General features: G+C 42.3%; 1 protein-coding gene and 1 pseudogene across 1 annotated transcript; one reads left to right on the top strand and one right to left on the bottom strand.

Annotated features, from left to right (window-relative positions):
- Positions 1 to 520: 520 nt before the first annotated feature.
- LOC129337355 (uncharacterized) lies at positions 521 to 21,942 on the bottom strand (annotated as a pseudogene).
- Positions 4,952 to 15,091, top strand: LOC129337252 (patched domain-containing protein 3-like). The gene is made up of 4 exons (XM_054990815.1): positions 4,952 to 5,768; positions 6,017 to 6,138; positions 7,736 to 7,881; positions 11,655 to 15,091. The coding sequence occupies exons 1-4, from the start codon at positions 5,007 to 5,009 to the stop codon at positions 13,208 to 13,210; spliced, it is 2,586 nt and encodes an 861-aa protein (XP_054846790.1). The 5' UTR covers positions 4,952 to 5,006; the 3' UTR covers positions 13,211 to 15,091.
- Positions 21,943 to 27,339: the final 5,397 nt, after the last annotated feature.

Here is a 27,339-nt window from a genome sequence, read left to right as displayed (position 1 = left end):
GTATGACAACTTAGATAGTATTAAAATCAATACCAGAATTGTCATTAATTTTGGATCAAGCCAGCTGGACAACAGAAGCAAGCACTCTTCTGCCTTGCTGCAGCTGTAATGGCTAGGTGAAAAGGAGGGAAAAGCACAGAGCCACAGGCTAGCTCACACAAGAATACCACTTGTTTTCTGGTAAATAAATGAGTGAATTCTCATTGAAAATTATTGTATAAGAAATTACGGGAGGAGATATGGAAACTGTCCTATGAAAATGCTCATTCATACAGGTAAATTTATTATGCAATCCTATAATTGTCAAGGACTTGTTCTGAGTCCAAAAGTGATCCTGGGAGTGATCTACAGACATCTGGCTCTGCTTTTCTGAGAGAAGGGGAGAATACATGAAGATTTCGGGATTCCTCCATGCTCTCTTGACTTCATCCTTGCAAATCAATATGTCTGCATTCCTACACGTGGACTGCTTGGATTCTTGTTTTGGAATGAGCTTCATATACATGTTAGAATTACACAATTAATTTAAGGTATGCTGGTGACCTAGTAATACACCCAAGTCTAGGGGACTCCAGTTAATGGACTTTCCAGAAAAGTCAGCATTTCTCCTGTAGTGGCAAAAGAGATCTAAGAAGGAACTGGCAGCCACATAATTGGCTGCCCTGCATTTCCAAGAAATAACAAAACAGACAATTAGCACACAAAATGGCCAAACTTCTGTCCTAGGGTAGCACAGTGAAGATTGATGGCTCCTGCTACGTTTGGATTTAAAACTTCCTGAAAGTGAGACATGGTCAGTGTGTCAAGATACCCATCATGTAAAACCACTGTGGAAAAATTAGACTGGACAGTTTGGGAAGGTTTTATTGATTGACTTGATAGCCTTCTCAAGCTCGGAACTCGAAATAACATTACATTGCAAGCTGACTATTCTGCAGCGTTGACTTTGAAGATTATTTATTTCCTTCTGCATCTCAGCATTTGGGTTTCTCTGTGAAAGTACTACAATGTGAACCCCTTCTATTTCAAGCTACGAATTTTACTGTTTCAAAGCCAGCTTGTGACTATGTAAACTAAATAGCCTCCTGTTTGAATCATTGTTACACCTGATGTCTTACTGCCCTCCAAATCATTTTAAAGTTCCTGACTGGGACACTTTTGCAGTTGAAACAGGATGTAGCAATATCTGAATTTTCAAACTTTCCTGATTTAGGAAAGGTTTAGGCAGAATCCTCCCACCCTTTACTGGAAACTCAAGATCTCTGCAAAAGGCGGGCATACCCACTACAGCAAGATATTCACCACCACCATCCCATTCTGGTGAATGAGGCAGTCTCCCGTTCTGGATCCGTATACCTTACCACTAGATATGTCTACCTCCCATTGGAGTGTCTGAATTAAGAGGCCTCTTCTCCTCTCTCTCCTCTGGTAAGCCCCCTTGTGAGGACCTGATATCTCCTGAGTCCTTTCCTGACTGGTGGGCGCCCATCTTAGCTTGGTTGTTTATGCAGATCAATCAAACTGGTGGTTTTCCCCTCAGGGTGAAAACTGAGCATTGTATTTAGAGGGTTGCAAATTGGCTCCCTGTATCTATTGACCAGTTAAATTGCTGGACCCAGACTCCAAGTTGTACAGCAAATTTTTGCTGCGCAAGCTGGAGGACTGGGAGATCTCCAGTAATATCATTCATCCTGAACAAGCAGAATGACATAACACCTACAGAACTGCTAAAGACGGCGCTACTTGGAACAGCGTACATATTACGCCGATATCTGGTTGATACTTAGGTCTCCGATGGAAACTCGTATCAGCTTAGCAAGGCCAATCAACAATAACATGTGACCTCTGCTTATTGTTGAGTGTGTTTCAGATAATTCGAATAATAATAAAACATTTGATTTATATACCGCACTTCAGGACAACTTAACACCCACTCAGAGCAGTTTACAAAGTATGTTATTATCCTCACAACAATCACCCTGTGAGTTGAGTGGGGCTGAGACAGGTCCAAGAAGCTGTGACTGACCCAAGGTCACCCAGCTGCCTTCATGAAGAGGAGTGGGGAATTAAACCTGGTTCTCCAGATTAGAGTCCTGCTGCTCTTAATCACTAAACCAAACTGGCTCTCTAATCTGTATTTAAACAATATCATTAAAAGTCTGTCAGGGCCTGAGTATTTTCCACCATCCTCGGGGAGTCAGAAACTATTGATTTTTCCATATGCAGATGACATGGTGTTGGTGTAGGGTTGCCAGGGACTTCAAAGGCCCAAGCGGGGGTGCAGGGGATGGGGGGGATGTAGGGGTACTTATTTCCCATGCTCCCTCATCACACCCCATGGCTCTTCCATTTTCCAGCATGACAGAAGTGCCATGGCGGATAACTTTCAGGGTGTTCCCTTGCCCGGTGTCAATATAGGAGATTTAATCTTTAAGATGGATGATGCATTGGACAGAAGTACAATACTCTGGTTTATATTTCCTCCTTGGTTCAAGTTGTTCAAAAAGGGTTATGGTAGAGCCATTTATTTGACCAAAATCACCTTTCCTAGTCTTAGAATAGCTTTAACTTTTCTGCAGTTCCAAACCATCCCCAGAGCCATTCTAGATAGTTATTATACACAAATACCAAGTCTGTTTATGCATTTGTAGAACTTCAGTCCCAGAATACCTTCCACAATATATTTTGTGCTAGCCTCTGTATATAGATTCCAGGGAAAAATTCCTTGCAGTAATCTTAAAAGGCATTGATACTTCTCCTGTGGTGGAGACATTAAATTTCTTTCTTTCTGATTTAGATCCTTATGTCTCTACAGTAGCTCAGTTTACCCTGGCAGCTAAGAATATTTGAGATTGAGCTGTGCTTAATGGCTGAGACCCCTTCACCTATGTATAACAAAGATGCTATGTTTTAATATACTTTTATGAGCTTTTAGCATTACAGTTTTGATGTTCTTTGTTCATGTTTTACTTGTACATCTTATTTGCTCAACTTGACATTGCCTTGGGGTGCATGCAATAAACATTTGTATGAATTTTTCTGTTACCATCCACAAACTTGGCCACTACACTGCTTGCTCCAAATTCACTACTTGCTCCCAACTCAAAATCAAAATTAAATAGCACGGGTCACAATATCTATCCTTGTGGAACCCAATTGTTCACTTTCCTCTACTGCAAGAACTTTCCATTTATTCCTACTCTCTACTTCCTGTCATTTAACCAATTTTTAATCCATTAGAGGACCCATCCTTTTGGTATCTCCTAGCACTTAACAATTTCTTAACAATGTACCAGGAATATTCATTTTGTTTTCTACATTTTTATACAACGATAACAATACTGGAAGGTGGTGCTTCGCTGCTATGAATCTCCACTGCTGATTATCCTTTTTTGTCTAGTTTGTAGGAACCAGGGTGAGATAATTGTTAGTGTGTATCAGAACTCTTCCCTCCGATAATAATGGGAGTTGGTGATACCTTGCTGCCATCTACTGGGTGTTGGAAGAAGAGGCAGGTGAACAAACCTCATTTGGTCAACAGTCAAGCATTAGGGTAAATGGGGAGCCCCCCTTCCCCAATCTTGGATTTTTAAAAAAAACACTCTTAGATAAGGAGTGGGTGGGGGTGGACCAATTACTGAGATCACTGGCAAGTTCTCCAAAAGGAGCAGCTGGCCAAAGAATCACTTTCACTGTTCATAGATAATATGCAACCATCAAGCCTTGCAATAGAGTCATGTTCATTCATTCATTCATTCAATTTATAACCCATTTTTCTCCCCAATGAGGACCCAAACCTGTCTATATCATTGTCCTCTTCTCCAGTTTATCTTCACAGCAACCTTGTGGGGTAGGTTAGGCGGAGAGTATGTGATTGGTCCAAGGTCACCCAGCCAGCATCCATGGCAAAATGGAGATTGCAATCTTCCCTCCTTTTTCCAGAACTGCAAGGACAGGATGATTAGTTAATTCTTTCAGAGAGAGAGATCTTTTAACTAAGTTGTAAATGTTTTGTTTCCCTCCCCCCCTGTAGTTTTGGTAAATGTTTATTTAAAATCCATGCCTGCCCGTAAGAAGCTAAACTGTAAAACTAGGTTTGCAGTCTAGCAGTCGTAGAGAATTGTTGTTTCGGAAACAAAATACGACCAGTTGATTTTTGTTTAAAAGTGTTTTCTTCTGTTTAAAAAATCCAGTTGCAAATGCTAGGTGATGTTATCTACCTCCATGCCAAGACAAGCTCCAAATGCCCATTTTCACACGTTAAAAGACAGGATATTTTTCTCCTGCCCTCATGCTTCTTCTGGTCCAAGGTGACAGGGGCTGAGCTGGTATCCCAAGAATAGGTGGACCAAGCCTCTTCCACACCCAGTCTGCGAGCAGGTCCAAGTGGTTAGCCATTTCTCAACAACACTGGGCCAGTCACACTTAACCTAATCTACCTCACAAGATTGTTGTGAGGATGCATGGCTCCCTGCGCCCCAAGAAGGAATATAACAAATAATAAAGCCGTTCTCTTTTATTTATGGAAACAAGCACCACAAAGAACTTTAAAGAGCAGTGGATGAATCTGCCATTTTGGTAGCATGGCTTTCAAAGGCTAATATAAACCATGGCGTGGGTAGGATGAGTGAGGTAAAATACTAGAAACTATGACGATTTATTTAGCCCTCTTGACAGAAAACCGTTCAGTGTAGAAAGAAGTCTCATAGCGTGTATATAGACTGTGTTTCTGCTAACTGGCTGTATGACACTTGCGTCAATTCTTAAAGAAATTTTTTTTATGAATCTTTGGCCCCTGGTAACCTAAGAGGCCCCCGCGCTTCCGTAAGCTGCGCACTCGCCTGAAGCTAACCGCCCCTCATTCCCGGCAGCGAAGTCGCTTTCGGTTTCGGTATTCGGCGGCTGTGATTGTGACGCCGCTCAACTGCAGCACCGGCCGGCTCAACGGCGAGGAAGGCGCGCTGAGAGAAGCAGCGTCGCCTCCCCAGATAGGGAACAGAAGGGCGATGGCCGGCGGTCCTTGGCAAACAGACTGCGTGGAGCGGCCCCTGTCCCGCGCGCTGCGCGGCCTGGGCGGCTTAGTGGGCGCCCACCCGTGGCCCTTCCTGCTGCTTCCCGTGGCGCTCTCGGCCGCGCTGGGCTCCGGCTTCCACCTGCTGCCCAGCCGCGAGTCCAACGACATCGAGGCGCAGTTCACGCCCGGCGGGGGGCTCGCCAAGAGCGAGCGGCGCCTGGTGCAGGAGCGCTTCCCGACGCGCGACGCCGAGCGCTTCTCGGCGCAGAGGCTGACCACCGAGGGCACCTTCGCCTCCTTCGTGGCGGTGGCCGCCGAGCCCAGCCACACGCTGCTCACCCGGGCGGCCTTCGCCGAGCTGCTGGCGCTCGACGCGGCCGTGCGGGGCTTCAGCGCCGGTGGGCGCGGCTATGCCGAGGTCTGCGCGCTCCAGAACGGCTCCTGCAGCAGCCCCAACCCGCTGCTGAGCGCCGTCGGCGGCGACCCGGCGCGGATCGAGGCGCTGCTGCCCGGCCTCACCTTCCCGCTCTGGCAAGGGCGCGTCCTCCTGGGCTTCTTTTTGGGAGGCGTCTCGGTGGGGCCAGGAGCGGCAGACAACCGGAGCCGCCCCCTCCAGGCCGCCGAAGCTCTGCGCCTCGTCTATTACTTGCAAGAAGATGCCCCTGCGCCGCGAGAGGCCAGCTTGCTGTGGCTGAAGTCCTTCCAGGAGCGCATCCCCGACCTGCTGGACTCCTTGGGTCTCGCCTCGGTGCGGGTAAGCAGGAGATACCCAGGGCAGAGCTCTGTGCAGCGCTTGCGACTTGCCCCGTTCCTGTAACGGAACCCGTGGTGCCTTTCTGGGACCCAAGATGCACCGGGGGTACCGATGGTTGTCCCTTTAAGGATGTGTGGAAATGGCCGGTATCTGCTAATGGTATCCTGTATGTTTTTTTAAAAAAGTTTACTTGCACCGAACAGAGATGAAATAACAGGAAAGGATATCCTCTTTTTTTCCCCTGGCAGGTGTCATATTTTACTTCGCTATCCAGGCAGGAGGAGTTTGAAAAAAATTCCAAGACAGTGATCCCTTTATTTTCCATCACATATACTTTAACAATATTCTTTTCGATTATGTCATGTTCAAGGTAATCATTGGGGAAGGGGTTTGTTCATTTTTATGGTTTTCAGCTTGTGATTTTCTTCTCATTGTTCTCATTAAACCAGAATGGCGTTTTATAAAGCAAAATCAATGTGTGCGAGATATCGAACTGTATCAGAAAAAATGTTGGAACTGGCATACAGTCCTCATTTTGTGGAAAGCAAACAATAAGCTTATAATGGAATAGTTTTAGCCATGAGCATTAAAATTCATAGGTATGTACTCTGATCTAACAAGGATTTTTTTTAGTTCATGGTAGTACTTAATGACTCCAGTAGATGCAGGTTATGCCATCTGTGCATCAAGAATCATATCATGCCTATTCATGTAAAGTTACATGAAGTAATGAGGAGGAGGAGATGTGTCTGACATTGAAAGGAGAAGTTGCCTTTGAAACCAGCCCTTACTTACCAGAATCTGCCAAGCTTCACTCTACACCTGACCACATGTATTTTCAGAGAAACAAAACCCAGATATGAAAGGTACCTGTCTCTCTCCATCTCAAGAAGTGGCTGAATAGGATAGATTCTCTGGCCAACATTAGAGGAAATGTTGCAGATGTTTGAGCAGGGTGTGAGGATGAGCCTGGATTTCCTACTGCACTGTGAGGGAATAGGCAGGGTTTGCTTGATGGAAAATAGTTTATTGCTGATCCTTACCAGGGCAATTAATACTGTTCAGGAAAGCACAAAGACCATATTCTAGGCTAAGAAAACACATGCAGCACCCAACAAAGCAAGCCAAAGTCCCAAGAGGAACACTACATGGAGGTGAAGTCCGAGAATGCAGCGTATAAACGTTTTAAATAAATAGAATAAATATGTCATGATCTGACATGCAAGGACCCACATTGCAGGGTGAAATCTGTGTGTAGCTTCAGGCAGTGTTTTCACTTGGCTCAGTATATTCATGAGATTTTCTGTTTCCATTTCTAAACTTGTTTTTTATTTTCATTTGTAATTTTATCAGTTGTGAAAAATGTCTTTGAATCGAGGATAAGAGAGGTTTGAAATTAGGATGTGCATTTTGGCCGGTTTTTATATGTATTTCTTTATATGGTAAAAGTGGTAGTATCTGGATGGAATACCAGCCTCATTAGGGAGAGCAGGCAGTGGTGGAACCTGCTCCGCATCACAGCCATGGGTGCCACTGATTTATGGGTGGCATCCATGGCCAGGATCTTTTGCTTCATGCTCCTGGGCTGCTGATCAGCTGTGTGGCAGATAGGGTTTTAAAGGGTCAGGATGTGTCCTGACCCGTTAAATCCTGTGGGACTCTCTCCTGCACTTCCTCATGCTTTTGGGCTGTGGAGGACCAACACTGGGTTAACCAGCAAGCTCCGCCCCCCCCCCCAGCATTTTACTGTATCATTGTGTATTTCTTATATCTTGCCAATTGGTTATAGACAACAGTTTTATACAGAAGGAATACTGAGAGATAAAGCTTCCCTTTTTGGGTAAATATTAAATAAGGATGCTTCTATGTTTCTAAAATTTCTTTTAAAAAAGTACTACTCTCAATTTGTTTGGATGGGGGATGTGAATCGGAGCGCATACCAGTAAACTCTGTAATGTGTTTTACAGGCTAGACTGCGTACGGACAAAAGTGTGGGCTGCAGCATTCGGGGTGCTGTCATCGGGTTTGGCCGTACTCAGCAGCTTTGGATTATTGCTGTATTGTGGGGTACCTTTTGTCATCACAGCTGCAAATGCTCCATTTCTCATTCTTGGTAAGCTTGAGCAAAGGGGGTTGTTTTTCAAAGACTCTGCATTGGTATGTCTAAGCAGGCAGCAAAGAGAATTTCCATTCATCTCCTTAATTATGATCAGAATATTAGGCGCTTACCTGATTCATTTTTTTCCTTCTCAATGTCAGTTCTCCAACAGTGAGTTTTTTTCATAACTCCCTTTGTTTTTTATCTTATCATCTGCTTTCTGCAGAAGTCAATAGCTGGCTGAAGGACGCGTACTCTGAAGTACAAAGAGCATATATTTATATATTTTCTACCACATGCACCTTCAATAGAGGGTGAATCTGCTTTCTGCTTTCTTTGTATAATCAAAGTGGAATGATAAAAAAGAAATGCATACTTCATGCTAACACAGTACATGTATATTTCGTACACGTGTGTGCAAGTGAAAATCCTTTAAAAATTGAATTTAGGCCTTAAATCTATGGGTGCATTTCCACAAGCGGATCGATTTCTGACTGTACAGCACAACTTTCCTTACCACCCCTTACACCTCAAAAGCTTCTTGAAATGCTCTTCTGATCCAAACAGGTGAGAAAGTCATGCTCCATGGGTGGAAGTCCTTCTGCTGGATCCAAGTCAGATAGTCCCAAAGTTCTGTGTATCTTCATGTTTAAGCCAAAGTTATAAAGAAATATTCTCAGTAATGATTGAACTCTACAGCATGTTGCTTATTGTCCAGAGTAGATTACAGTGGAACTCTAAGCTTCCAGCTCTTGTCTTCCTTCTGTTGAAGTTGAATATGATGGAGTATAGAACTCCAGCCAAAATCAAGACCCTGTTTGCTCATTATTGATTCTTGTTGGGGCAAATGAATATACTTCTTCAACAGAGTTTTCTTGCTTAAATACAAATTTTATTTGGCACTCATAACCTGAATATTTGTATGGTTTTTTTCTGGTTTCTATTCAGCAATGACTAGCAAGTTCTGTTACAAGGTTAAAGGTTTGAACTTGGTTTGACTCCCTAAACCTTTAAGGACTTCTAAAAATGATAACTAAATGTTCATCACAAAAATGACTGAAGATATGAACTGGTGGGGTAGGTTTCCCCCCCCCCCCCCCCAGTGTATAAGTAAAGAGAAATTTCTACCCAAAGCAAACTATCAAATTTGGCCACTCCCCCTGTCATGCCTCAGGTGGGGTGAGCCACTTTACACTGCCACCACTCTGGGATTTAGGGTCCCTTGGGAAGGCCCAGAGTACCCTCCCAACCTGTCTGACCTCCTCTGTAGCTTGGCCAATAAACAGGCGTGAGGACCCAGCAGAGTAACAACAAACAGTTTATTTACAAGGAGGTCAGTTAATCAAATAAGCAAGCAAGCAAGCAAACAAGGTGCGTTAGCAAATATAGATGGGTGAAAGTAAAATAACAGAAGGCCCTAGCACGACTGAACTCACTGTCCCTGTGTCTGCCAGGCCTGTCTTCTCACCCTACCTGGATGAGGGCCTCTCCCCCTAGCAGAAACCTCCTCTGGCCTGCTCCCTGGGAGAAAGAACACAGGCTTTTCCCCTCCCAGACTTATATAGCACCAGCCCCCTGTGTTCTGATTGGCCAAAAAGGGCATGAAAATGGCCCAGTGGCTCCTGGGAACTGTAGGCAGGCCTACTCCCACTGCTAACAGGCTTCTGAGGCCTTGTTAGGCCTTCCTGGCACAGCTAGATCATGACACCCCCACAAACTGTATTAATTACAAAGTTCTGCTTTTGTACTGTTCCTATTTCATATACCAGTACATAACATTTAGGTAGTGATTCTGTTGTCCAGGCCAAACGCCTTTTTAATAGGAAAACTGGCCTCTGACTCACCTTTCCATAATCAAGCTGAAGAAGCAGGAAGTGAAGGGGGCAATTGAATTGCCATTTGCTCCCCTTCACACCTTTCTCTGAATGTTTGGAGAATGACAAGCTTGGGATAAAATTATGGTGTGTTACTGTAGCCTTTTGCCTTTGTCATAGAAACCAGAGACTTGTGAGATGAGGCCTGTGTGATATACATGACCTTAGGGCCACCTGGCCATGGCAGTCTAGGTAAGAGGCTGGTTTCAGAGGAGGGGACTCTCCTGCCTCCTGTAGAGGAATTTTTCTTAATACTCTGCAATTTAATTTGTATTCCCCTATTACCAATGATTTTACACAAAAATCAAGACATCAAAACAGTGATCTCTAAGAGAAATAATGGGTTTGTTTATTTATTTAAATAACCCCATGACAATGCCTCCATTTCAGGAAGACATGTGTAAAGACCAGTAGCACTGGAGGGCTTCATATACTCTTTAGCCTACAGAATAATTGTTAATTGTTTACAGAATAAAAGATCAAAGGTTAGGCTACAGCACTAACATAACGATGTGAATACCTGTCAGAAATGATGGCAGAATGATGCATGTTCCCAGAGAAGATGACATGTGACAGGCTTAAGTTCAGTGACATATGAACTATACAAACATTTGAAAAGCTGGAGCCACGTGTCTGACATTCTCTTGGGAAAAGAATGCAACCAAGGTTAAGTCTTATCTTATTAGAATAAAGAAAACAAACTGTTTACACATTGCTTAGAGTGACCTATCTCACCCAGAGAAAGGATCTTAACACTAGAGCAAGGCCTTTCTTTACTTGTTTATATAGTTCTGTGTGCTGATAGCTAGAATGTATGCTCAGAATAAGATTTTATGAAATGGGGCCTAAAAGTTCCCTAACACCGCCCCCTTAGGAAGAGAAGGTACTGCAGGTGCCACCCTGCACGTGGGCAAAATCAACAGCAGCCCATACACGGGCTTTCTCTGGTGGCCCCTATCCTGTGGAATGATCTGCCTGAGGAAGTCAGAAGAGCCCCCACTCTCCTGGCTTTTCATAAACGATGCAAAACCTGATTATTCAAGAAGGGAGGGCTCAAATGGGAGGGCTATAGTGTAGGGATGGGGTCTCAGATGTTTCACTAATGAGTTAGGGACCATAGACTTGACCACTGTGTTGCCTTACATATCTGCTGCTCTAAATATGTACTCCTATATACTACCTGTGCTTCATGTTGTCTAATGTCAGTCCTAGAATTGATTATGTTCCGTTTCAGCATTTCTTCAACTGTATTCGATTCTTGCTAATGCTATGTCTTGTAAACTTGTAATTAGTTATGCTATGGCATTGTTTTTGGAAATACCTTTGATACTGACTACTACTGACTACTAATCTCACACTGTGTAATTCTCTTTGAGTCACTAAGAAAGGCAGACTATAAATGACAAAAATAAATAAAATAAAATAAAGCCCCATCAGCCGTTTAACTGTGCTGCTCCAGTGAATCCTAAGATGGGCGACAGAGGTTCTGAAATGTCAGGCTTTCATTTTTGCTTTGGATCACCAATCTCAAACAGGAGATGAATAAGGTATACTGTGTTAACTGCTTTTTTTCCCTTTTGAATGGCTGCAAAAACCTTGGTGAAACCCCTATTTTCTTTTACTTGTATGCTCTTTCTCCTTTGATAGTTTGCTGTAGTAAATAAAGATCTTTCTGGGTTAACATAAAGTTGTGTCAGTTCTCACTCACATGCCTGCTGCCTCGTCACCTACTAGAACTTTGTGTATGCTCAGAGGCTAACTGGCTCTCCTGAGCAGCTGGTAAAAGAAAAACCTATTTCTAAGCTGGGATGGGGGCACACTACAAAAGCAACCCCAGATCAGAGGGGGGAAAGGAGACCCCCCCTCCCCGCCCAATCCATAACAGTGATCAACATACCTTTTTCCTCTTTTCAGGGGTCGGTGTTGATGACATGTTCATCATGGTGTCCCGCTGGCAACAGACTAAAGTCAAGGACACAGTTGTGGATCGGATGGCTAACACCTACGCAGAGGCGGCTGTGTCTGTTACCATCACAACTCTTACCGATGTTTTAGCCTTCTACATTGGCATTGCAACAGCCTTCCCATCCATTCAGTCATTTTGCATCTACACAGGAACAGCCTTTATCTTCTGCTACATATACAACTTGACATTCTTTGGGGCGGTTCTTGCTCTAAACGGTAGAAGAGAAGAAAGCAACAGACATTGGCTCACATTCATGAAAGTGCCAAGAGAAGCTGAAGAGTCTCGTGGCTCTACATACAACATGTGCTGTGTGGGAGGGTCTTATGATGAGTTCACTGGGGCAGAGTTTGACCATCCCATGAATGAATTCTTTAGAAATTATTTTGGCCCATTTCTTATGCACCCCTGGACCAAGGTGTCTGTGGTAGTCCTGTATCTTGGGTACCTAAGCAGCAGCATTTATGGGTGCACTCAGGTTAAGGAAGGAATAGATCTTCGAAATCTAGCCAGTGATCATTCTTATGTCATTCAGTATTACGACTGGACAGATGAGTATTTTAAAGAATATGGTCCAAGAGTTATGGTGGTGGTTACTGAAAGCGTAGAATATTGGGATTCATCTGTACGTGCAGATCTTGAGGGTTGCATGGAGTTGCTAGAAAACTCAGTGTATGTGGACAAGCATTTATCAGAGTCATGGCTGAGAATTTATGAAGGAATTGCTGCCAGGATGTCTGTAAATATAGATGACCACAACACTTTTATTGGCAATTTACCTGCCCTGTTTAGCATAAATCCAGAGTCCCAGTGGGATGTTAATTTTACCAACCTGGAAATACCAGCTTCACGATTTTTCATACAGACTGTCAATGTTATTAGTGCAATTGATGAGAGAAATCTTTTACAACAACTGAGAGGCTTTGCAGCAGACTGTAGGATTTCACTAATGGTTTATCATCCAGCTTTTATATATTTTGATCAGTACCTTGTGATAGCTCAGAACACCATTCAAAATGTCCTAATTGCTGCTGGAGCCATGTTACTTATTTCCTTGCTCCTCATTCCCAACCCTTTGTGCTCATTGTGGGTAACCTTTGCTATTGCGTCTGTTATCATTGGTGTGACTGGCTTCATGGCCTATTGGAATGTCAATCTTGACTCCATATCTATGATCAACCTTGTTATTTGCATAGGGTTTACAGTAGACTTTTCCGCTCATATTTCTTACGCCTTCGTTAGCAGCGAACAGCAGAGCGTGAATGACAAGGCAGTGGATGCTCTGTACTGTCTTGGTTACCCCATCGTCCAGGGAGCTGTTTCCACCATTGTGGGAGTAGCGGTGCTCTCTGTGGCAGCCACGTACATTTTCAGAACATTTTTTAAGATTATGTTCTTGGTTATTTTCTTTGGAGCTATTCACGGTCTCATTTTTATTCCTGTGTTTTTAACCTTCTTTGGTGTGTGCCGTAGATTGCCAGACCAAGAAGATCCTGGGGTCCTGTAAAGACTTCCGTGTGCATTATGCTACTTCTTAACCAAAGGAATATGCTATCCTACCTCCAGTCCTCTTGCCATTGTGGCTTAGTTTGATTGAAATGTAGTTGTGCTCTTGAATATGGAATTTTTGCTTATCCAAGAAGCTTGCAAACTAAACGCATTCCTGTTTCTTAAGGCCTATTTTATGCATTTGTTCAACAGGAACTGTCTACATAACATGGTATGTGGTATAGATTATTCAAGTCAGAATGCTTTCGGTGTTGTTGCTTGCCTTAAAACCTTTGAAGAAGCACTATTGTAGTAATAGAAGCATTTTTATTTCCTTCTGGAAGTCCCGCCCCCCATTACAAAGCAGCCTGTATTGAATCTCAGCAAATCCATAAACCAGATTTCCCCCCATCCATAGGGCCCATTCAACATTTCTCTGAAACTTCTATCCAATTTTTAGATTGGCTGGCACAGCGATGGAATGAGACATAATAGCAGCAGCAACTTAATGTAACCTTAGAAAGCTTGGGTTTATGCTGGCATGTCGGGGGTCTCAGTCCAGTATTGCAGAGAGATGCATTCATACAAAAGTTTAGATTGGAAGTCAGAAAGATGGACATCTGGTCAGTCCTCCTGCAGATTGTGTGGTCTACCTGGTTGTGATATAACTCTATCATGGTTCTTATTTCTGACATTCATTAATCAGCAGGTGTAGTAACATACATAGTCCCACTGAATTCTGGGGGGAAATTCATAAAACGGTGTTGCAAGGTTCATGGCTGTGTAATGGAGGAATTTTAGAACATTTGTTATATTCAAACCTGCTTCTTAAAGGCCTGTCATTGTGTGACATTTCTCTTCCTGAAGGTGCCTTCAGAGTAACTCCAATGGAGCTGTAATACATATGTGTGAGATTACAGTAATGAAACCTCTTTGGGACCTGTAACCTCTGCAGTGGGAGCTGTTTCTCCTCGTTAGAGGCTTGTAGGGGCTCACTGGGATACAATATCTTCTTCCAAAAGAAAATAACCAAAGATTCTGTGAGGCAAATTCACAAAATGCTGATGACAACAATCTTCCTCTCTCCCTTTCTGATGGCTGAGCCAAGAGTCTTGGGGGATGAATTTGTATAAAGCGCCCAATTCAAATCAATGGCAAAGTACTAAAAGTGGAGTTTATTTGTGAGGATACCTGTTTTGTACACATGATTTAAGATACCGTTTATTTAAAAAATTAGAATTTAATCGAGTTGAAAACCTCGTCGTCACCTCCTGAAAAGGAAGAGTTAATTATACTCCAGAGCTACTAAAATAAAGGTTAACAGCTGTATTCCTGATAAACAATGAAAATAATTTCAGGAATACTAAATTTATAGCCATCATAAGAGATAGAGGCACATTAACCTACTAGTTTTTAAATGGCTGTTTTGGTCATGGTTTTATTTATTTTAAATAAATATTTAGTTTATAACTCATTACATAGTCTACAGATAAGATTTTGAAGTGGTTTTTTTAGTGTTTCTACTGTTTGACTTGAAAATGCCTGTAAATATGGGAAGGGGTTGCCAGTTTTTGTTTATTAAAACTAAGAATAATGTCTCACCCCATTGTTTATAAAATCTTACAGGGCTGCATTTTCTGGAAAACACGAAAAGCCAATATTAAAATCTAGTAGTTGCTACCATGACTTCTTTAAGTGCTTTTCTATTCCCTTCCCCCTTTCTTTAATTCAACTTCCCTTCTCCTTTCTTGCTAATTTCTGAATTTAAGCTTTCCAAACATACCCAAGTTTTCCCATTTTCCTTTTTGTCATTTTGAATAGTTCTGAGGCTTTGCTTCTCACTGACAACTGCTAAGTTAAATGTGCAAATAAATAAAGAGGTAACCGTCTTGGCTTTAAAACAGTAAAGGTAACAGTCCTTTTTTATTACTTGGACAGACTTTAGTTTCTTCAGATCCTTATGCCCTGCTTTTCTCTCCAATGGGGACCAGAACTGGCATACAAAATTGTATTCCTTTCCCTCGTTTTATCTTCACAACAACCCTGTGAGGTAGGTCAGACTGAAACTGAGTGGTGCATGCTTTTTTTTTTTTTGGATTGACATTAAAACAGAAAATAGCATTAACCTATATGAGTGGAGAGATCACTACATTATAACCTATATGAATTCTCCAGAGTTATTTCCCTTACATTGATGTAGCATGAAAGTATGGTGCCTTACCACAGAAATATCTGGCACAAAATGAGAAACTATGAGGTGAAACTAAGGTGTCAGGTCTTGCCAGGTATTTCCCCCCAAGCACATCACTGCATCATTCAGGTGTATGAGTTAAAGTTACTTTATTAAAGAAGAATACTAGTATCAAGATGCTCAGACAGGATCATTGGCTGAAATGACGCAAGGTAGCAAAGCAAGGTTAATTATAGGGCAAACTCCCTTCCCCCAATGAGAAAGAAAGTCCATTAGGATTTTGGCACCCTGCTGAGTCAAGGAGCCAGGAGAGGGGGGGAGGGAAAAGATGAGCTCTGCTCAGTCTCTTAGGAGGCTTGGGCAGCCTCGGCTGGAACTTCAAGGCCACATTCACAGGCTGGCCAGGAAATGGTAACCAAAACACCTGCAAGACGAGCAGCTAGCAGCCAGTCAGCAAAACAGGTTCCCTCTGCATGTTCTCAGAGGTACACTACACACTGCAGCAAGAAATTCATAACACATGGCAGATATGCTGGAGGCATATCTGACATAAGGGCCCTTTTCACACTGTCCCAAAAATATGCCATCATAGCGCCACGATAGCGCCTCATGCCAAAACAACAGTAAAATCCCATGCTCGTTGTGCTGCCCTTATCCCGCTTTCTGTTCCATTTTTGGTGCGTTTTTTGCCAGTGTGAGAATAGTCGGTAACGCTTTATGGCGCCTCCTGTGCTTGGGTCTTCCCACTTCCCCTCCCTGCCTTCTAGCCTCTGGGTGGCATTTTCCCGCCAAGTGCAAGGGGTTCCGCAAGCCTTTGCATGCCCCTTGTGCCGTTTTTTAAAAAAAATTCTCAAAAGTATTGCGCAATTGCGATGCTGTGAGTAACCATATATTTCTCAGTGTTTTTAGCGCTACTGTGAAATTGCAGCCGCATGCGGACACGTCTCGCCTGCATACGCCTTAACATGGGCCAAGACAGCTCTGTGGCTCCCATTTTGCGTGAGTCCACTGGCATCTTTCCAACCTGGCAATCTGTGTGGAACATGCTTTCAATATACGCTGTGGCTGTGGTCTGACGGCTGTGCAAAAATTGCTATTCAGCCTGACGGCATACAGCGGTGACTTCCTTTTGCCCGTAAAAGTGTATGTGTGTGATTATTTAACTGTGCGGTTGCGCAATAACGCAAAATATGGCGCTGTTTTTTTTAAAAAAAGGAAATGGGCAGGAATATGCTGTCATCAGCCACGACGCCAGCACATCCTCTGCCCTCTGGCACGCATGAATGTGGGAACATCTGTAAACTCGAAGCGAAACAACTCGTCGGATTGCGGAAACAACCGACCCGCTAGCAGGAGCGTCATTATCGCCTCATGGCACTTGTTTCGCACGATATCGGGCAGTGTGAAAAGGGCCATGGGCGGTGCTTTAAAGCAATAGATATTGGCAGCCAACTTGTGAGTAAATAAGACATCCTTAATGGAAGCTTTGACTTACAGGGCCTAGCCTCCTGCCTTTTAAGGTGCATCAGACATTTAGTTGTTTCCAGGTTCAGATTGAACACAATATATTCCCCAGACAATAATCACTTAGTGATTTAGACTAGTTCACACAAGAATACCACTTGTTTACAGGTAAATAAATGAGGAAACTCTCATAGAAAATTACAGTATAGGAAATTATGGGAGGAGATACGGAAATTATCTTGTCTATGAAAATGCTTGTTCATACTTCAGACTCGCTGCACAATCCTACAATTGTCAAGGACTTGTTCTGAGTCCAAAAGCTATCCTGGCCCTGACCTACAGATGGCTGGCACTGCCTTTCTGAGAGAGGGAGAATACACAAAGATTTCTGGATTCCCCCATGCTCTCTTCACCCTTTCAAATCAGTATGTCAGTGCATTTCTACATGTGGACTTCTTGGATTCTTGTTTTGGAATAAGCCTAATGTACATGTTAGAATTACGCAATTAATTAAATGTATGCTGTTGACCTAGTAATACACCCAAATTTAGGGGAGCCCAGTTAATGGACTGACCCGAAAGACCAGCATTCCTCCTGTACAATAAACTGGCCGAATCCACATTACCTTCGCGCGTCCCGGTGTTGCGCTAAATGTCCGCGAAACACCCGGAAGTATAGAGTCTTTCAAGCGCGATTTCAGAAATCGCGCTTGAAAGACGCTATACTTCCGGGTGTTTCGCGGACATTTAGCGCGGCGCGGAGGTAATGTGGATTCGGCCACTGCTGTCTTCTGAATAAATCAACTTCCCCAAAACAGTCCAAGGGCGTTTGTCAGTTCCAGACGTTGTTTCACAACAGGTGGCTGGCTAAATATAAATCCCATTTCTGCCAAGATCGTCATCAGGTGTGTAGCCATATCCCAAACGAATCTCATATGCTCTAACAGATTACATGCCAAAAACTCTCGTAAAATTGTTTACAAAACAACAAATATAATTGAAAATCAATACTTATATTTCACATAAACAGCATACCCTCAAAAACCCATTTTCATTGAGCCTCCATATTCAACCTGAATACCTGACGCAAAAATACAAAACATTGTCCAAAAATTTTACAAAGTATAACTTGCCTAAATTTTAAAGTTTACCAGCAGAATCAAGTTGTAACCAATTTCAATAAAACTGTTTACAAAGTTTTAATATAGAAGCATACTTATGTAACACATTTCCAAAATACTTTTAAATGCAGGTTCTCATTGAGCCTTCAAAATCAAGCAGCCTGGAGAGCTGACCCCAAAATGCAAGTCATTATAAAGTAAGCCAGTTGCACGCTGTTCACTTGCCTTTGTTTTAAAGATACAGGACCTCATCTTTACAGACAGGATCCATCAGGTGATGCTGTCTCCTATTGAAGCCCTGACAACCAAAACAAATGATAACGTGGATTTAATAAGAGGTGGCAACAGTTACAAATCTTTAAAGGAAACGAGAAGTTCAAACTAAAATTTAACTCATGGGGTACAACAGTATCGAATTGGTAAATTCAATATTACTCCTGTTCCAACAGCTCCCTTTGCACGTCAATAGTACTATCTGCCTTAATAACATGTAAAACAGAAAAATAGATTTCAGTAGCACTTCCATGGTGTTCCAAAAAAAGGTTGTACTAGGGAAGCTTCAAGTGTCCTGTTCCGTATCCTGGATAAATGCTTCATGATAAGTATCTTCTGCATAATTTGACTGCCCTGCGTTTTCAAGAAATGACAAACCAGATGAACAGTGGTCAACCTTCTGCCGTAGAATAGCATGGTGAAGACTGATGGCTCCTGTTACCTTTGGATTTAATACTTTCTTAAAGTGAGACATGGTCAGTGTGTCAAGATGTAAAACGAGGGCACTGTGGAATAATCCTTTGATTGGATAGTTTGAGAAGGTTTTATTGATTGACTTGATAGCCTTATCAAGCTTCGAACTGGAAATAACTTTGCATTGCAAGCGCACTCTTCTATTGTATTCACATTGATTCTGAAGATTATTTATTTCCTTCTGCATCTCAGCATTTGGGTTTCTCCGTGAAAGTATTGCAGTGTGACCCCTCCTTCATTCAGTGTGATTCCCCCCCCCCTTGGCTTCACTCAAAGCCAAGACCAGTGAGTCCCCCGTGACTACGTAAACTACATTCTGCTTAAATAGCCTATCTGTTTGAATCATTGTTACACCTGATGTCTTTAAATCATTTAAAGGAAATCATTTAAATCATTTGTAAGTACTACAACTGGGACGCTTTTGCAGTTGAAATAGGATGTAGCAATAGCTGATGTTTCAAACTTTCCTGATTGCTAAAAAGTGGAGAATGGGACATGTTTTAATTGTTTCATATTCAATAATTTAAGACACCAGTAGATGTCCTTCTGGAATTGTATCAGAGATGCCTTCTGGAAAATTTGGCTAAGATTAACGGTATGGATGTGGATACTCAACCACTCCCATTCAGATATCTCAGATATTCTCATTGCTGGTTACCATGAACCAATGCACCATCTCAAAGATAGAAAAGTCAGGATAAGGCCTCTTTAAACATTTCATTTAGCTGTGGCAAAAAAATCAGGGCATTACACCCTTCACCATAAACCAGTTGTGAGGTTTATTGGTATTGTTTTCCATCCTGCCTCCTTGGCTTAAAAAGCAAGTGCTTTGCTCAAAACTTTACACAAATAATACCTAAGATTTCACCATGTTTGGGCTTGGGCAGTGTTTGATGAAAATCACCCATTCTGTCCAGAATAATGACATACATGGAATGTTTCTAAAACATGGGAAATTCTGGGCATTGAAACAAACTGTTTCTGAAATATTAACTATTGAGGCTGCAGTAACTGGATAGCATGAAATAATATGATCTCCTACCATAATCTTTTTCACTTTACTGCCTGTTGCAGATACAGTTCCATTGAAGTCTAGTATTAATAATTGATGTTTCCCTGTTGTATGTGAATTCCAGTAGAAAGTTTCCCCAAAGTTACAGCTGGAAATACTTAACAGGAAAATAATGTTCAGAATGGATGCTAATTTTTCAGTTTGAACTGAAAACTCAGCGGCTACCAAGAGTAGTACTTAATTTGGCAGCTTTAACTGCCAGGTTATTCGCTTCACATGGATCTGATGCACATTTCTGAGTTCTGAAGCGGCTGGGAAGGTATATTGAGACCTGTGGCTTCCATCTGGGTGCACCTGATTTCTGAACTAAAAATTCTTCATTAATCCAGACTTCTGGATAATGCTGTGCTTTATTCTTCACCAAAGCATCCGCAAAGGCTGAGATGTCTTCTTGTGCTTTTAGAACTAGAACCAGCTGGTATCTATATTCTGAAATGTGACTTCAGGCACTTCAATCATATATGATCAAGCCAGCCCATACAGCCCAAAGCCAGGATGTATATGATCTACTTTCCCTTCTGATGTCCTGTAGGTTATTATACAACAGGACTTCTTTTCCTGTAATGTGGTAACAACTTGCCGACGAGGCATGGTTCAAACATAAGCAAGATACATCTTTATTGGTCCAGATTTGTTGTAGACAAGCGGTAAATTCATTATGACTGTTGCATCCTTGAGGGAAAGGGTCCGAACAAAGGGGGGAAGAGGACCATAAAGCTTTAACACCTTCACAGAAAGCCTACAATAAACTTCTATATTGGAGGGGGGACTACAATTCCCATGAGTACCAATTGTTAAAGGGACAGTACATAGTTCTGACTACACAGATACTGACTCCACACCAAAAGGAGATGTTTACATTTACTAGCAAAGGAATGTTTTGGTTGCCTCCCCGCTAATTGCATCCTGTCCCCTTCTGATATATGTCTCCTCTCCCCTATCTCCCCTCCTCTTCTGTATTTGACCAGTTTGGATCATGCATCTGACGAAGAGAACTTGATTCTCGAAAGCTTATGCTACAATAAAATTGGTTAGTCTTAAAGGTGCTACTGGACTCTTTTTGATTTAGCATCTTACTGAATACTTGATCAGTAATGTTTCTTTTAGTTTTTGAATTCCCCACATGAACAGAACATCATGGTAGCCCTGAAGCTCCAGGTTAATCCTATGTTCTGCATTTGGGTCTGTTCTCTTAGACACCAATATTTTGTCCCAGTCCAGATACATTACAAATTTTGATTCACTATGTAAATAATTCTTGAGTTGCTGTGCTATTCCAAATTTCTCAGCAAACACCAAAACTCTTGGCACTTTGGGTAAATTTTGTGACCTTTAATCAGACATTATTTCTTTCCACTTGTTTTTAAACGATAAATCATTCACTTTCCTGGGAAGTTCCTTGACAATGGTGATCTGAATACAGTTCCGCTAACACAAAGCCATGATTATCTATGAAGCCCCCACAAACCTCTCTGTATTCTTCAGTAGATGAGCTTATTTTCAAATACTACAACATTTCCTCTTCCAAAGATCAAGCTACTGCAAGGCTGCTTATGCCAGATGGAAAACCTACTTTGTTCTTGAAAGTAACTGTGGATAAAATGCTGCCATTTGTCAAAAACAACCTAAGATTACTGGATGGATACAATCCACGGATGTTTCTTCTGCTGTCTGTCTCTTCACTTTAACAGTTGTTATTGCTTCCTTCAGCTCTTCATCATAAATACATCACTTAGTTGCTTGCAAGCAGGACCATAGAGGAATCCAAATTGTGACAATGCTTCATACACCTTGTCTTTGCTAACAACAGATCTATACCTCTGAAAAACATCTGGTAAGGAAATACTTTTTTCTTCTGTTGATATTTCAGAACTCTTTGTGACTCTTCTTGCAGCATGAACTATATTAGCTGATCCAGATAGTATTCTGAACTATACTTTTTTTGTGTGACTCCACTTTAATCTTCAAGTCATGGGAATTATAATTTTAAATGCATGGTGTGATAAAAGTAATATTAATATCATACTACCTTAAAGATATTTTGGGCTTTGGGTTATCACATCTGCCGGTGCAAGTTCCACAAAAAATGCACCAGGGACTAAAGCGGCACCATGGATGCTCATGCTCATTTAAATATGGTGTCAGTGACTGCGAGACAGAACAAGTTAATGTTCAAATGTGGCATAAAGTTCTTATGGTCAAACTGATACTCAGGAAAGGCTGACAAGTATATTTTGATAGTCTTCATAGAAGCTATGATGGACCCACCTTCACTCCTCCACTCTGAGACATGTTCCCACCAAAATCCAAGATTGCCTACTTTGGCTGAGCAGTCCCAAGTAGCGTATCTCTATTTTTGGTTTTAAAGTTCTTTTGTGTCCCATCCTGATAAGCAGTTATAATTTTGACTTTTTAGCCCAGTCAAGAAACTTCCTCTCTGTTTGAAATGGCACAGGAGATTGTATAATGTTCAAAGCCCTCTTCCTCTGTGTTTGAAATGGTACTGGAGACTATATAACGCTCATAAAAAACAACAACTTTATTGAACAGGCAGGGATGGAATAAGGGCAGTCAGGGAATAAAAGTGCTGAGGTTAGATTTGTTGGTAGAACAAAATCTTTAAGTCGCAGGCAAAATATTTTTCTGGAAATTAGTTGCTTATTCATTGTTCCTAAACAGTGAGAGGTGTTTTGTTTAATACTCTGGTTACAGCAACAATGTTTCTTCATAGAGTTCCTTTTTACAACTCAGGTTTCCTGATATTTGTTCAAAACTGTTTCCCCTGGGATCCTCCTCAGAGCCAACCCCCCCTTATAGACACGGGGTGGGAATTAATTTTCTTCATCTAAGAAGATATCATCCCTCTCCCCTTGGCTTGAATAGGAAGAGGAGGTGAAACTGACAGAGCCTTCAGGAAGGTGAAGAGGAAATAAACCCTCAGAGGAGCAACCTTTGCGGCTCTGTAAAGAGGGGAAATTGGCAGAGCCTTCCGATCTGTCTTTGAAAATTCTGCTTCCTGGCTAACGTTGCATATTCTTTCACTTGAGCATTCTTGCATGATAGGTCTCATGCAGAGAGACTCTTAGGAAACCTTCATTAAAGTGTGTTCTGTCACAGAAGCGATGCCAATTCACATTCAGTCCCAATTCAAAAATGTCTTTCATAAGAGTAAGCAGTGTCAAATACTCTGTCTAACTGTAAGGAAGGAAAATTTTTAGTTTCCTTTCCTAATGTTTCAATAATGAACTTCTCCAATGCTGTGTGGGGACCAGTTTTAATGAACACAACATTTGGCTTGTCTTTCACTGAAGACACAAAATGAAACAGGATCTTGAACCTGTCTGCTCAATCTCTGGCATCAGTAGTTAAAAGGATTAACTAGTAAGTGATGTGAAAGCTTGAGTCCCTAAAGAGTCATTTCCTATGAGAGTAGATGATAGACTTTGATGAACTAATGGTCTGATTCATTATAAAGCAACTTCATGTGTTCATGTGAATTGTGGTGGTTGGTGTGCTTTCGCCCAACTTCAGCTGGTGAATCAGCCGTGCCTGTCCCTGGCTCAGTCAGATATAGCCACAGTGATCCATGCTTTAGATACATCTAGATTGGACCTACTACACTGCAATGTACTTGGAGCTACCCTTGAAGATCGTTCAGAAGCTGCAGTTATTTTATTTATTTACTAGCTTTATACCTTCACTAAGGTATTTAACTAATTTAAATCCAGTTATAATATTTATGGGTATGTAACATTTTTTGATTTGTGTGTGTGGGGGGGAAATTTAGTAGGTTTTGTAGTATGATAGCATAGTACCCAAGCTTCACAAAGGTGTCTGAATAAAGCGAAGCGTGTTATCCCTATCCAGGAGTCTTGTACTGTCTCTCTTCAACTGTCTGCAGTTTCCTTGACCTGATTTTTACCTCAGAACACAGAGTTTCACAGCTGACCAATCTGGGAGAGGGGGGGGTTCAATAAGGCAAACAGGCACGAGCCTGCTAGCCACACAGGAAAGCCAGGCCCCACAGGGAGATTGGCAACCCTAGTGAACTTCTCGGGGAAGACTGGGATGTGCATTTTACCTCAGGACACATTCAATGATTCCCAATAGCAACTGCATACTGTTTAGAATGTGGGGGGTGAGGACCAGTCAGGCCACATATGCAACTGACCTCTGTGTTCCAACTGTCTAGGGGGGGGATGAGGTATGGAATGTTGTGAACCCCAATCAGTCAGCTTATGCAAATGACCTTGAAAGGCTGGCCCAATCAGCCCAAGAGTGGTTGAGCTGGCAGTGGGTAGGGGCACAAGCAGGCAGCAGCTTGCCAGCCACACAAAGAAGTTGTATCCCTTTGGGAAAACACATTTTACCCCTTTTTACCCCCTTAGAGGGTGAATTTCTTAAAAGCCCTTCTTAGTGGGTGTTTAAATTATGAAAGAAATGTTCTCAAATTTCATGTTTCTAGGTCCAGGGGTTTGGGCTGGGTGTTGATGAGTCAGTCAGGACACTTGTTTTTATATAGAGAGATTTATGTCATTTATAGTCCACCTTTCTCACTGAGACTCAAGGCGGATTATATAGTTTGAGATTAGTACAATGAGTATGAAGGACATTTCCATACCATATAAAGGACATTTCCATAAACAATGTTATAGGATTTTACAAGGATCCAATACAGAGCTGAAAAATTGCTGGAACAGAACAATCAGTTCTAGGACTGACATTAGATAACATGAAGCACAGGTAGTATATAGGAGTACATATTCAAAACAACAGATAATATGCAAAGCAACATAGTGGTGAAGTCTATGCTTCTAACTCATTAGCAAAGCATCTGAGACCCCCTCCCTACAATACTTCCCTCCTATCTGAGTAAAAAGCCTTTTTGAATAATTCAGTTTTGCATTGTTTACAGAAAGCCAGGAGAGCGGGGGCTCTCCTGACCACCTCAGGCAGGCCATTCCACAGGTAGGGCCACCACAGAGAAAGTCTGTGTGGGGGCTGCTGTTGATTTCACCCATGTGTAGGCTGGCACCTGCAAGAGACCCTGTTCAGATGAGCAAAGCTGCTGTAGAGGGACAAAGGGAGGGACGCAGTCTTGTAGGTATGCTGGGCCACAGCCATGAAGAGCTTTGTATGTAATAACTAATACCTTAAATTGAGCATGGTAACTGATAGGTAGCCAATGGAGTGACTGTAGGATGGGGGTGATGTTCAAGCTCCTGCTTGCTCCTGCTAACAGTTGAGCTGCAGCATTTTGCACCAATTGGAGCCTCTTAGTTAACTTAGATGGGAGACCAATGCATTACAATAGTCAAGTTTTGATGTTACCATAGCATGGATCCAGGTGGTCAGGTTGGCCATGTCGAGGTAAGAAGCCATCTCCCAGGCTAGAGTAAGATTGTAGTAAGCATTTTTTGCGGCTGCCTTAACTTTTTTTCTAGTAGTAGTGCTGGATCCAGTATAACCCCTAGGCTCATAACTGAGTCTGCAAGAGTCAGATGAACTCCACTGAAAGTGGGGAGTATATCTTTCAAGATCTGCCTTCCCAACAAGCATCACTTCAGGCTTGTCTGAGTTCAATTTCAATTTGTTATTTTTCAGTCATTTCACCATGGCTGTCAAGCAGCGATCTAAGATTTCTATTGCATCCTGTAGAGACCTAGATAGCAAAATATAGAGTTAGGTGTCATCTGCATATTGATGAAATCCCACTCCATAGCTGCAAATGAGTTCTCCTAAAGGTTTTACATAGAGATTGAATAATATGGGAGATAAGATTGTACCCTGCAGAAGCCCACAAGATAATTCCCATTCTGGAGACAGCTGATCTCTGACAGCAACCCTTTGAGTCCGTTCCATGAGAAACTATTTAAACCAATCCAGGGCACATCCTTTGATGCCCACTTCTGTTTCTAAATGCCTCAACAGGATGGCATAGTCTACTGTGTCAAAGGCTGCAGATAGATCCAGGAGGAGCAATAAGGAGGCATGTCCTTTGTCTATATTCTGAAGGAGATCATCCACTAACGCCACTAACGCTGACTCTGCCCCATGCCCTGGTCTGAATCCAGACTGGAAAGGGTTTATCGTGCTAGAGTTTTCCAAAAAGATCTGGAGTTGGTCAGCTACTACTCTCTCAATCACTTTATCCAGAAAGGGCAAATTAGAGACTGTTAGTGCAAAATGTTGCAGCTAGACTACTGGTTGGGGCCAGCTATCAGGAACATGTGACCCTGATAATATAGCAATTACACTGGTTACCAATCTGCTCTCAAGTACAATTCAAAGTGTTGGTTTTGGCCTTTAAAGCCCTATATTAATTGGCAATCCTAAACTGTGTTAGTTGTGTAATCTATATAGTCCGTTAAAAAAGGAAAGATACTCAGATATGAAAGGTTGCAAATTGACCAGAATCTAACAGGCTCAACATTATTTATTTATTAACTTTATATACATTACAAACAAAATGCTTTTTGCTGAATGAAGTAAGGGATTTTGTTTCAGCTACCCAGTCAGCATTCAATTTATAAGTTTATCTGTTTGTTGTGTTTACAAAAACTTCACTGAAAATTGACATATCATAATACATAGTTTACACGCTCAGGATAGAACTGTACATTTTAGGTACAAAGAGCAATTTAATCTCTTATTTTGCAATAAGTTCAATGAGAAGAAGAAAACAGAAAACTACAATGCAATACGGTATGTGGTGGAGAGTGCCCTCAAGTCATAGCTGACTTATGTGTCCCATGAATATTGAACATTGTTAAGAATATTTTTTTTCTTTTTTAAATTTTGTTAAAATTTTGTATTGAACTGTAGGAAAAAAACCAAAAACAGTATATATAACAGAAAGTGACATTAGACAGTAAACATAATATTGGAAACAGAATATCAAACTATTAAAACTAAATAATAATATAACAAAAAGAAACATTAGAGAATAGACACAATATCAAAAATATATAGCAGAATATTAAAACTACACAATTTCTATAAAATTATGTAGAAATATTGTTAAGGATATTTTCAAACTTTCAGACTTCTCTATATCATTTCTTTGTGTCTTAAGTAGACATGGGCATAGACCACCTGCCAGCAGGGCCGGATCTAGGGTTGCTGGTGCCCGTTGCAACCCTTGTCTGGCCCCTTCCCTGCACGCGTGCGCGCGCATGCACTCCCAGCGCTGTGTGATGACATCACTTTCGTGACATCATCATGCAGGGGCAGGAGGCGTGCCACCTGTGCAGCAAGTCTGCCGCCCAAGCGCCCAGTGCAGCACGGAGCTGGCGGAGGCAGCCCAGGTGTGCGCTGGGGCGGCAGACTTGCCGTGCAGGCGGCTGAGCACAGAGTTGGAGGCCCTCCGCGTGGTACACCTGCCCTGCTGCCCCGTGCCACCCGTGCAGCAAGCCTGCCGCTCCAGCACATGGTGCGCCACGGAGCTGGCAGCGGTGGCGCAGGCATGCGCTGGGGTGGCTGAGCGCAGGGCTGGGAGGTCCTGCACGTGCGGCAAGCCAGCCACCCCATTGGCGGGGCAGGCGAGGGCCTCCC

The sequence above is a fragment of the Eublepharis macularius genome, chromosome 11, assembly GCF_028583425.1.
Source record: "Eublepharis macularius isolate TG4126 chromosome 11, MPM_Emac_v1.0, whole genome shotgun sequence".
In the NCBI taxonomy this organism is placed as follows: Eukaryota; Metazoa; Chordata; class Lepidosauria; order Squamata; family Eublepharidae; genus Eublepharis; species Eublepharis macularius.
This window is presented reverse-complemented; position numbering and strand designations above follow the sequence as displayed.

Excerpts from the sequence above, each read along its gene's own strand:
- LOC129337252 (XM_054990815.1), top strand. The coding sequence starts at position 5,007 with ATGGCCGGCGGTCCTTGGCAAACAGACTGCGTGGAGCGGCCCCTGTCC. Across the intron at positions 5,769-6,016 it reads TGGGTCTCGCCTCGGTGCGG|GTGTCATATTTTACTTCGCT; the intron begins GTAAGCAGGAGA and ends TTCCCCTGGCAG. Across the intron at positions 6,139-7,735 it reads TCGATTATGTCATGTTCAAG|GCTAGACTGCGTACGGACAA; the intron begins GTAATCATTGGG and ends TGTGTTTTACAG.